This window comes from Leucoraja erinacea, chromosome 7, assembly GCF_028641065.1.
Source record: "Leucoraja erinacea ecotype New England chromosome 7, Leri_hhj_1, whole genome shotgun sequence".
In the NCBI taxonomy this organism is placed as follows: domain Eukaryota; kingdom Metazoa; phylum Chordata; class Chondrichthyes; order Rajiformes; family Rajidae; genus Leucoraja; species Leucoraja erinaceus.
The window spans coordinates 37,395,507-37,408,159 of record NC_073383.1 but is presented as its reverse complement, the minus strand read 5'-3'; the positions used below and the strand labels follow the sequence as shown (position 1 = coordinate 37,408,159).

Below are 12,653 nucleotides of genomic sequence, written 5' to 3'. Positions count from 1 at the left end.
TTGGGTACTAAGGGAATTCAACAGGGAATTCAACAGGAATCGGCATCTGGGATGTCTACGTACCCGATTGGCTTACCCAACTATGGTTTTCCAGGGTACAGGACATGGTGCTGGAACTATGTATAACTGTAAGACATAGTCCTAGGTTACTGGTGCATCCAGTAACTCAGGATAGCTATCCATGTCATAGAAAATATTGATTTAGTAGGTTGTAGACTCTAAAAGACCGCTACGGGACTTGGGGCTATCAAAAGAACTGTGGACATGATCACAGCAGCACAAAGAAGGTCTACACAAAAACAGTATTTAGGTCATATTAAAAATGGACTAATTACTGCCATAATAACCTTCTGGGCCACAGAAATAAGGATGTTCCGGCGTTGCTAGAGTTTTCACCAGCCTGCACTATGGACGACTAAGTTACAGCACTGTGAATAGTGCCAGAAGTGCATTGTCAAGTTATTGGTGGCAAGGAACAGTAAGACAATCTGTGGGATCACATCCTCTGGTAGTTAAAATTTTAAGAGGCAATGTTAACACCAAGCCACCAAAAATAAGATACTCCTATATCTGGGATGTAAGTGTGGTCTTGACCTTGCTAAGGAATTGGTCGCCGGCTACAGCATTAAATCTGGATAAACTAACGAAGAAATGGTAATGCTGATGGCGCTAGTCACAGCGCATAAGGTCCAGTTATTGCAAAAAGTAAGACTGGGTGGCTCACTATGGCGGCAGGAAGTTTGGGGTTTGTGATCCAGGACCGTATTATTAAACAATATAGGCCAGGATCAGCGGAGCAGGTCATAGAATTGATGGCCTACCCGGAGAACAAACGCCTCTGTATAGTGAAGCACGTTTTGTTATACAGTGAAAGTACAAAGGCTATCAGAGGCAAGGGAATGGCGTTTTAATCAGCTATAAGAAACTGTACCAGAGTGTAACTCAGACCATTTCGTGGTGGCTGAAATATGGGTTAAGATAGGCGGGAGTGGACAATAACATATTTAAATATCACTCCACCAGGACTGCAGCTACATCCGCAGCAAAACGCCTTCATGTATCCATGGACCAAATCCTCAGGATCGCAGTATGGTTGTCAGAGAAAACGTTTCAGAAATGTTATAACAAACCAGTTAGCAGTATGGGAACGTTTTTCGGGGAACATTTGAAGTTCTGTATGATAATTTATCCCTGAAGAATACAGGGTTATAATTTGAATTAATTAGATATTGTTTATCATTTCCATTAAATAATTGGTATGAATGGTTTTGAATATAATTAATAATTTCTCCCTAACTACCAAGGCAGTTGTGAAGCATGGACTCGCTCCACGGCATGAGGTCACAGAGCTTTGAATTCTTCACGAAGTCACTCACGTGACTCCGAAGTAAAATAGTAAGATTAAACGAGAACTTACCAGTTTGAAGTTTGATCTTTATTTTATGAGGAGGAACGTTGAGGGAATACGTACCCTCCGCTCCCACCCTCATATGGTCATATCTGAAACTGGTATCTCTTTAATAATCTTACTATCTTAGGTCATTATAGTGTATCTGTGACCTCACACCGCTGCTTTGAAGGATGACACGCATGCGCCGTAGCGGGGTTCTTCACGTATTCCCTCAACGTTCCTCCTCATAAAATAAAGATCAAACTTCAAACTGGTAAGTTCTCGTTTAATCTTACTATTATGGCCTCAACATCTTTCCTACAACAGGATGATCAAAACTGAATACAATACTCCAAATATAACCTCACCGGCGCCTTGTAAAGCTCTAACATAACAACCCAACATCTATACTCAAAACCCTCACAGATGAAGACCAATGTGCCAAAAGTCTTCTTGATCACCTCATCAACCTGTAACATCAGTTTCAAGGAATTACGTACATGCACTTCTAAATCCCTCTGCTCTACAACACTCCTCAGAGCCCTGCCATTTACTGTGAAAGTCCTGCCCTGGTTAGACTTTCCAAAATGTTGCACCTCATATTGATCTGCATTAAACTCCATTAACCATTTATCTACCCTTTTGCACAACTGATCAAGATCCTACTGTAACCTTTCATAACTATCTTCATTATCTACAATACCACCCACTAGTGTCAACTATATTCCTCTCTCTGGCCGCCTTGCCAACAGTATGTCTCGTTCCTTCCTTGTTGTTTTTGAGTATGTGTTAAATGTATAAATGTTAAATGGTGTTCTTTAGCTTGTTTTATGTGGAGGGATGCTTTAAAAAAATCTTACCTCGACGGAGATGCAATATTTTCCCGTATCGTATCGTATCTCCATCCGCACTGCGGCCTAACATCGAGAGTTGGTAGCCCCTGCTGGATACCGACTTCGGGAGTTCCAATCGCGGGAGCCTGCAGGACTTAACATCACGGAACTGGCGATCCTTGCCGGGGATCGACCTTGGAGCTCCAACCGCGGGAGTCTGCGGACAACATCGTGGAGCTCGTGGTCCTTGGTTAGAGACCGACTTCGGGAGCTCCAAGCCGCAGGAGCTTTGACCGCCCCGATCGCGGGACCTTCGATCGCCCCAACGAGGGGGCTTTGATCGCCAACTGCGGGAGCTTCAATCGCCCCAACTGTGGATGGTTTGACTGCCCCAACCGCGGGAGAATAAAAAGGAAGATTAGACTTTTATCGCCAATTCTGGCCTCCCTCCACTGGCTCCTGGTGCACTTTCGAGTTCATTTTAAGATACTGTTATTTGTTTTTAAATCTCTGAATGGGCTTGCCCCGCCTTACCTCTCTGAGCTGCTCCACCCATACGCTCCTGCCCGGTCCCTCAGGTCAGCTGGTCAGCTGCTCCTGGAGGTACCAAGGTCTAATCGGAAGCTCAGAGGGGATAGAGCCTTCTCTGTTGCTGCTCCAGCACTCTGGAACACCCTGCCGTTGCACATCAGACAGGCCCTCTCACTGTCCATCTTCAAATCCAGTGTTAAAACACATTTGTACTCCATGGCTTTTGACCATGCCTGAGACTTTGCTTCTGTTTTTATTGTTTTTAATGTTTCTTTATTTTACATATCTTCTCCTACTATTTCTTTTGATTGTTATTATTGGTGTGTATTAACTTTTTTGTCAATGATTAGTGATGTACAGCACTTTGTTGCAACTATGATTGTTTTTAAAGTGCTCTATAAATAAAATTATTATTATTATTATTATTATTGCCTTCCATCACTGTGAGGAATGTGGGGAATCCGCTGTGGTGGGTGTTTATGTTAATGTTTATGTAGTTGTTGCTCTTTTTTAGTATGACTGTATGGTAATTCAAGTTTCACTGTATCTTAATTGGTACACGTGACAATAAACGGACCTTTGAACTGCACTTACTAATCATGCCTTGTACATTCATATCCAAATCGTTGATACAAATCAGAAACAGCAATGGGCCCTGAACCAAGCCCTGTGGCACATGACTAGTCATAACAGCCCCCCAGTCCAAAAAACCTACCACCGTCACCCTCTGCTTCCTTCCATGAAGTAAATTTTCCATCCAGTCGACTAACTCTGCTTCGATCCTTTATATTCATCTAACATTAGGTACGACGTAACTACTTTAATGTTATTCCTTTCATCATCAGTTGAAATCCAATGGGCAATTTCTATTTAATCTAAAACTTGAAATTCATTTACATGACAGTGATTTAGGCTGTTTACACGCATGAAATAATGTATTTTTTGGCTTGGCTGAAGTTTTCAGTAGCACCAACACATCTCTCTGGCTGCTGGCTCTAACAAACCCGTTATGCTGGCAAATTCAAATTGACAGTAGTGTCCTAGAGAAATATTGATTTTCAATGTCTATTTGCCTGCAGTAGTAAGTAACAAGAATTAAATTCAGCAAGTAGCCAAATTTGCATTAAATTTAAAACATCAAAACAAGTCCCTTGCCCCAAAAACCCATACTGTTTTAACATTCCACTCTAGGCTCCTTCCATTGTATTTAATTTTGCCTATCAACATATTACTTTATCTCTCATATATTTTAAAAGCATTTTACCTGAACTATTCAATGTGATATTGAATTTCACATGACTATTTTGTGTAAAGAATTATTACTCCTGAATCCCTGATGAATTGATTGTTGAGTATCCTACATATATGAACCCTGCTTTAATTTAATTTATTTCAACTTGGAATATGGGCAATTTTAAACTATGATCTGCTCTTGGATCCTGTTGGTAGAATAATGTGCCTGCTTGGATATTAGAACAGTGAGACAGACTACATGGTGAAATAAATCTGAGATGTGCTGCATGCTTCAGGACTGACAATATTGGCTGTAAATGTGTCAATCATGTTGATTTAGTTTGATTTTAACATCAGATCAGTGAGGCATGCACTTTGTATCTTGGTTTGAACCGTATTTTTCTATTAGGTTCACACATTAAAAAGGCCCTTTCAATTAAGTCAGCTGATGATGAAGTTGCTCTCCAAAAGGATCTCGATACTATGGTTGAGTGGTCACAACAATGGGGCATGCAGTTCAACCCTTCCAAATGTGAAACCATGCGTGTCACCAGAAAGAGGAATCCAGGAGAAACATCTTACAATATATTTGGTGCCACTATTGAAGAATCCAAACAAACCAAGTATCTTGGCATCAAATTGCAGAATGTCTGCGTTGGAATGGTCAGACTCATCATGCAACGGTGAAAGCAACAGGTGCCCTAAATTTTCTGAGGTGCAACTTTCATCATTGTTCAACTTCTGTCAAGGAGAAGCTATACTTCACCCTCGTTAGACCTCTTTTGGACTAGGCAGTTGCAGCATGGGACCCATACACAAATAAAAACATTTCTTCCATCGAACGTGTCCAAAGACAGGCAGCTCGATTTGTTACTAACACCTATGAGAGAGAAGCGAGCGTCACCAAACTTCTGAATTCTCTGGGGTGGAACCCTCTCCAAGACAGATGTGAAGCTCACCGTTTGACCTGTTTTTACAAAATGTTAAATGGTCAGCTCGACATAGATTACAAGACCTACACCAAACCCAAACCAATTAGGAGCAGATGAGGGCAATTTGTGATCCCAGCTACCAAGACAGATGAGTACAGCAATTTGTTCTTCCCCCGCACAATTAAAGCATGGAATAATCTCCACCCTACTATAGTTATCCAACCAGATGCAACTTAAAGTAGCTCTTTCTTCCCAATAACCCTTTCTGGCTTAAGTTCTCCCTCCACCACCTCCAGTTTAAATTCCATTTGGAATATTTTGGAGGACCAAGAAACCAAGAACCAAGAACTGCAAAAACTCAATTTATATTTCATCTGTTCCCTTGAGAACTGGGTTATAAAAGTCTAAACATTATCAAATAAATTCCTTTCTCTAGATGACATGCATGCATTGAATGCCATATTTGAATACTTTGGCAGATTCCAAGTAAAGTTTGGGAGATGTTAGCATGAGAACTTTATTGAGATTCTATTGAATTCTTTAGTTTGCAAACAGAAATGTAAATGTTCTCCAGTGTGAGGGGGGGGGGTGTGTGATTTGTATAATATTAATGAAAATGCAGCTTTTGAGTTGTTAGTGATTGATGAAGTTTGTGATGTTCCTTGATGATTGCTCCTAGGTGGTTGATGGGTGACCTCTCAGATGTATATAAAATCATGAGGGATGTGGATAAAATGAACGGTCTTTTTCCTAGATACCAGACTGTGACACTAGATACAACCTTATTTATCCCAGGAGGGAAATTGATCTGCCCACAGTCATAAAACACAAGATACATAAAACATGAAATCAATGTGATGAGTAGAAAGGATTGGGGATGTGCAAGGATTGCGGAGGGAAAGGGGGGGGGGGTTCAACTGAAACAAATATTGCAAACATTGTACCAAGAATAGTTGCTAGTCTTTTCCAAACTCATTGCAGATGAAGAGTAAAGTTCAAACTTTCCCAGCTCCTAAGACACTTTTAAAATAATCATTCCATAATAAAACATACAAGCAATAAATCATTGCATATGACAGCAATAACCTACTCGTGCTATCACACTCTTCCAATATTCTTCTTCTGATTCACAAAATAAAGATAACATAAGAAGCCTAACACAGGAAATAATGAATCCTTAGAATTGTTTAGAATTCTGAAAGCGCAAAGATTAATTCATACCATGAACCACAAGGGCAAATTCTATAAACATTCACTTAAAGCATTATTATAACAATATCCATTAAAAAAAAATTAAAGTATCATTTAATTTTATTTCTTACAAAGTTGAGTTAACAATGGAAGTTGAGTGATGTACACAATAAGAGCTATCCTGCAAATTCATTGTGAGAGGTTTGGACTGAATATAAAAACATAACAATCAGTACCTAAAAATGTCATGAATTATAGAAAAGAAAACTCCTCACCTGTTAATATCCCAGATCCTAATGGTGTTATCCATGGAACAAGATGCAACAAAGTCACCGCAGGTATGCCACGAGCATCCCCAAACAGCGTGAAGATGCCCTGTAAATGTGAGTACACACTCAGCCTTTGCGAAATCCCATATCTTCATTGTCTTGTCTCCACTGGTTGTGGCAAGCATATTACCACTGCAGAGAAAAGAATTGATAGCATGAAACTTTAACACACCATTTCTCTTTCGGATTGTCTTCTACAGGGATTTACATTTATTACTGAAGAGTTGGACTATCCATGTGAGCAATGCAATACAATAGACAAAGTATTTTACTCTGGACAGAATTATGCACAAAATGTGCTTATTTTTCTCAGAAATAAAACATTTGTTAAATTGCTTCGAAGAGCTTTAGGGCAGCGAGCCTAACATCATTGGTGGGGAAGTTACTGGGGGAGATTCTTAGAAACAAGAGCACGTTGTGTTTGGATAGGCAAAGACTGATTAGGGATCGTCAGCATGGCTTTGTGTGCAAGAAATTGTGTTGCACAATTTGAAGTTTTTTTGAGGATGTGATGGAGAGGATTGACAAAGCCAGGGCAGTGGAGATTGTCTACAGCAAGGCATTTGACAAAGTCCCACATGGTAGTCTAATCTGCTGGATCACAAGGGATCCAGGATGAGCCAGCTATTTGGATACAAAATTATCTTGGTGGAAGGAGTCAGATGGTGGTAGTGGAGAGCTGCTATTCAGATTGGAGGACTGTAACCAGTGGTGTGCCACAGGGATCATGCTGGGTTCACTGTTGTTTGTTAGCTATGTTAAAGATCTAGATGACAATGTTATGAGCTTGTTTAATAAGTATGTAAAAAGGATTATCTAAGATTACAACAGGATCTAGATGAACTGAAGAAATGGGCAGATGGAATTAACTTGGATAATTGCGAGATGCTGCATTAGTTTAAATGATAGGGCCCTCAAGAATACTGTGGTACAGAGAGGCTAGGGGGTACAGATATTTAGCTCCCTGAAGGTGGCAACACAAGGTGATGAAGAAAATGTTTGGTATGCTTGCCTGCATTGGTCGGGATGTTATGCTGCAATTGTACAAGTCGCTGGTGACACCACACGTGGAGTATCTTGTGTAGCTCTAGTCACCAGTCTATAATAAGGTTGTCATTAAGATGGAAAAGGTGCAGAAAATATTCACAAGATGTTATGGGACTGGATGGCCTGAGCTATAAGGAAAAACTGGATAGGCTTTGACATTTTTCCCTGATGCATAGGAGACTGACGGGTGACTTTGCAGAGGTCCATAAAATCATGTGGGATGTAGAAAAGGTGGATGGTCACAGTCTTTTTCATGTGGTAGGGGAGTGTATAACAGACAAGCAGATTTAAGATGAGAGGAGAAAGATGTAAAAGGCACGGGGCATTTTTTCACACAGTATATGGATGGGTGGGTATATGGAACGAGCTGCCAAAAGAAGCTGTGGAGGCAGTACAATTGCAACATTTAAAATACATTCAGAGAGATACATAGATTGGGACTGTTTAGAGGAATATGGGCCAAACAGATAATTGGGACGAGCTGAGCTAAAAAATCTTGGTCAGCATGGATGAGTTGGGCTAATGGGCCTATTTCCATGTTGTATGAATAATGACTGAAGGTGCTAAGAAAATGCAGTCCAACTCAATCGTCTTCAACAAAATTGTCTTCAAATACATTTGGACAGGTACATTGATAGCAACGGTTTAGCCAAAGATAGCAAAGATGTAGCCAAATGCGGGCAGATGGGACTAATAATAAGGATGGGCCATCTTGGTTGGCATGGGCTAGTCGGGCTGAAAGGCCTGTTTCTATGCTGTATGAATCTATGACTCTAAGTATCCTGTAGTTGCATAGTATAATAATATTGTAACACAGTCAATAATTCATCTTTATCAATTACTCAATAAGAGACCCTTCATAAAACACTGCATGCAGTAAATGTAAATAAGTGTGAAGTAACTGTAACATTTTTTTTTCACATGTGCATTGCTCTTCTTATTCATACTTTCTGGATCAGCCTTCCAAAAAGTAGATTTCTGCTTGGCTCAGAAAGAGCAACTAGTCAACCTTCAGACAAGTCTAGCTTATTATCGTTAGGAGTACCGAGATACAATGAAAAGCTTTGTTTGCATGCTATCCAATGAAATCATACCATGAGCACAATCATGCACAAGTAAAAGTGTGAACTGACTGTAATGGATATTAGTAGATTCGCTTCTGGGACAGCATGAAAAGAGTCACAATGTTCTGGCATCATCTTGCAAATTTCAAATCTGCTATTTATACGTTATCTGTTACTATGTAAACAGCATCCACTGTGAAAAAAGGACTGGGATTCGCCAGTGATTTTATGGTGAGCATTCACACCAATCCTTAAATAAACATTTACATATGTGCCACATATGAATAAGGTCAAGTACGTTAATCCCTTACAGTGATCTTCAATTATCCAGCCAGTGAACAAGCCACTTGCTGATAGCTGATGCTATTTTTACCAACTAAAATGCATTTTATGTTCTGGCTAACAATGATGTTCTATATATAGTGTAGATTCATTATTTGAGGTGGAGATAAGACGTAAATAGTCAGAGGTATCTTCACTCATGTTTCTTCCAAAGTTATTGACCGGATTCAATATTAAAGTCCCCCAGCAGTTCTGAACATGAATGATGAGAAACTCTGGCTAATAAATATGATTATTTGACTATAACTGTCAAACCCTTGATTTATTCATTTAAAGACAATTCTTCTATCATTGTCATCACTCCCAGCCATAAGTAAGGAGGTCTTTTCAGGGCTAAGAGTGAACGCCTTGTTCCCAAAGGATAAGTAGTTGCCATTTTTGAAGTAGTTTGATGTAGCAGAATACTTTGCAAGAGCATTTCTAAGGGCAGTTAAGTATTTGCCTATTGGTACGTTTAAACCAGGCCCGTAAGGAAGCAGGATTCCTTCATGATTTTCTCCTATTCTGCACACAATTTAAAGTTAAGGTCATCCAAAGCCTTGTTGCCCAAATCCTAATTTGCATGAACAACAAATTCTCCTTGGTGCTTAATGATTCTGCATTGGCTCCCAGCTCAGCAATGCTTTGAATTTAAAATTCTTACCCCGAGTTCATATCCTAGGATAGCATCTTCTCTTTTTACATTATTTTTTGAATAACTTCACTCAACCATTTGTTGTTTAATTTTATTATCTCCCTATAACTGCCCTTATTAATCACCACTTCATCAACAACATTATCCCCAAGGCAAACCTAACTTAATTCTGTTGAAGGTATTCACTTTATTTTGTTTATTCCTTCCCTCCCTTCTCTGCAATTTAAAATTAAGGTTTTTACTCTCTCAATTCTAACAATGGGTCTTGGATCTGCAAGATTCAATCAGTTTCTCATACCACCGGATCAACATTCCCAGCATTTTCAATATTTATCTTTCCAGGAGCAGTGTCAGATGTACATAGATATGTGGCTAACCTGGTGAAGCAAAAACACAAGCTTGCTAAACAATAAAAGCAATTGAGAGAGTTAAGTGAATGTGCAGCTAACATATTAAATCAAATCTCTGCAGTCCTGCTACATTCAGTATGAATGGCAGTGAAGAATTAAAACTCTAATGGGATGAGGCACCTCCATAAACTTCTGAATCAACCATGATTGGGGAAGCATAGGGGAAGCTAAAGCTACTGCCACCATTTCAGTTAGAAGTCGAGGTCAAGGAAAGAGCGTTCATGTCACGGCCCCGTTGCCACCAATCTCTTCACCACCACACACGCACAAGAAGTGCAAGACGCCATTGTATGCAGATGCCGAGAAGTGTGTTCAGCTCTGACTGAACAATTTCCAATCTTGTGATGTGGATTCGATAAGTCCAGAAGCGATGATCCATTTTGCCTTCTTCCTGAGGTGCCTAGCACCATAAAGGCAAGCTGAGGCAATTCCATTGATCATACATAATATCACAAAATAGCTCAAAGACTAAAAATGTTAAAGGCATGAGACCTGGTCCCATCCTGTGTGTGCTGCTCCAGAATTAACTGTGCATTGAGCCAAAATATTCAAGTAAAGGCAACATAGCATCTGTAAGATGATATGGAAAACTGCCCAGTTATGTTCCACACAAAATTTCAATCTATCTAATTACTTTTCTGTATAGACTTTCAATCATCAGGAAGGTGATGGAAATTCTTGTTGGTTACACCAAGCATAAAACAATATATTTGTGGCTATGACTAATCAAACATTTTAGGCTTATATCAGCAGTCAGGAATTCGTCCAAGCATTGACCTGTCAAACATATTTGGGTGCTTTAAGAATGACCTTTTTCCTATATTAAAGCCGGATGTGTAGATGTTCATTAATCATTGCACTCTACTCAATTCCATTTACAACTGGACTAACAAAAGATGCTCAAGGAAGCACATGCTAGAATCTTGAGCAAAACACATAATGTTGGAGGAACTTAAAGTGTCAGATAGCATCTGTGTAAAGAATAGACTTTGTGTTTTGTTTATGGATGGAGAACCTGGGCAATATTCAGACATTGGTATTGGTTTATTATTACCACATGCACCGAGATACATTGAAACAAACTTTGAAGGTAGATAAAAATACTGGAGAAACTCAGCGGGTGAGGCAGCATCTATGGAGCTAAGGAATAGGTGACGTTTCGGGTCGACACTCTTCTTCAGACTGATGTGGGAGTGGTGGGAGCGGAAAGAAGAAAGGAAGAGGCAGAGACAGGGGGCTGTGGGAGAGCTGGGAAGGGGAGGGGAAAGAAGGAGAAAGCAAAGACTACCTGAAATTGGAAAAGTCAATGTTCATACCGCTGGGGTGTAAACTACCCAAGCGAAATATGAGGTGCTGTTCCTACAATTTACGGTGGGGCTCACTCTAGCCATGGAGGAGGCCCAGGACAGAAAGGTCGGATTCGGAATGGGAGGGGTAGTTGAAATGCTGAGCCACCGGGAGATCAGGGATTGCGAACTGAGCGAAGGTGTTGGGCGCCAAACCTACGCTTGGTCTCACCGATGTAGAGCAGCTGACACCTAGAGCAGCAGATGCAATAGATGAGGTTGGAGGAGGTGCAGGTGAACCTATGCCGCACCTGGAAAGACTGCTTAGGTCCTTGGATGGAGTCAAGTGGGGAGGTAAAGCGACAAGTGTAGCATTTCTTGTGGTTGCAAGAGAAAGTATCAGGGGAGACCGCTCCCGAATTATATGGAAAACTGCCCAGTTATGTTCTGCACAAAATTTCAATCTATCTAATTACTTTTCTGTATGTCTACTTTTAATCATCAGGAAGGTGATGGAAATTCTTGTTCACTGTGCTCTCAAGTAGCAATTACACATCAGTGAACTGCTTAATGATGTTGAATTTAGGATTCAGAGGGACAATTTGAATTAAACATAGTTATAATATAGAAAATAGGCAAAAATTCAAATAAAGTGAGAGTAACTAGCCATGGCATCAAGCAGCTTTAATAAAACTGGTCAACATGAGGGGAAATCTAGCTGGTTACACCAAGCATAAAGCAAGATATTTGTGGCTACAACTAATCAAACATTTGAGGCTTATATCAGCAGTCAGGAATCCTTCAAGCATTGGCCTGTCAAACATATTTGGCTGCTTTAAGAATTACCTTTTTCCTATATTAAAGCCAGATGTGTAGATGTTCATTAATCATTGCACTCTACTCAATTCCATTTACAACTGGACTAACAAAGGATGAATCATACGAATCATAACATCATATCATACGAACTTTGTTTGTATGCTATCTAATCAAATTATACTGTACATGAGTACAATCAAGACATACTCAAGTACACCAGACTTGCACACCAAAGAGAAAAATACTAGATTGCAGAATAGAGTGTAAAAGGACTGTAACATTACATCTCAGAGAAAAGGTCCTATTTGAGGTAGGTTGGAAGATATGCTTCTGCTTCTCGCATTCTGAGAGGACCGGAGCTTTTGAGAGGACAGTTCAAAGGTGTGATAACAGCAAGGAAGAAATTATTCTGAAATTGGAAGCACATGCTTTCAAGCTTCGTTATCTTTTGTGGACAAGAGAGAGGTGAGAGGGAGTGACTGGGGTGACAAAAGGCCTTTGATTATGTTAGCTTCTTTGCTGACTCAGTGTGATGTCAAGATCGAGTTGATGACTGGAGTATGTCCAACTCCAGTTCCAGTTCATTGACGTGGTCAGTCAAGTGCTGCAGCT

The 12,653-nt window shown here is 40.1% G+C and overlaps 1 protein-coding gene across 2 annotated transcripts in view; it reads right to left on the bottom strand.

Annotated features, from left to right (window-relative positions):
• LOC129698888 (sperm-associated antigen 16 protein) overlaps window positions 1-12,653 on the bottom strand; it is a 705,663-nt gene that overhangs the window by 352,072 nt on the left and 340,938 nt on the right. For both annotated transcript variants that reach the window (XM_055638281.1, XM_055638282.1), the window contains exon 13: window positions 6,386-6,571. In XM_055638281.1, coding sequence (XP_055494256.1) covers window positions 6,386-6,571 — 186 coding nt within the window. The remainder of the gene's footprint in view (window positions 1-6,385; window positions 6,572-12,653) is intronic.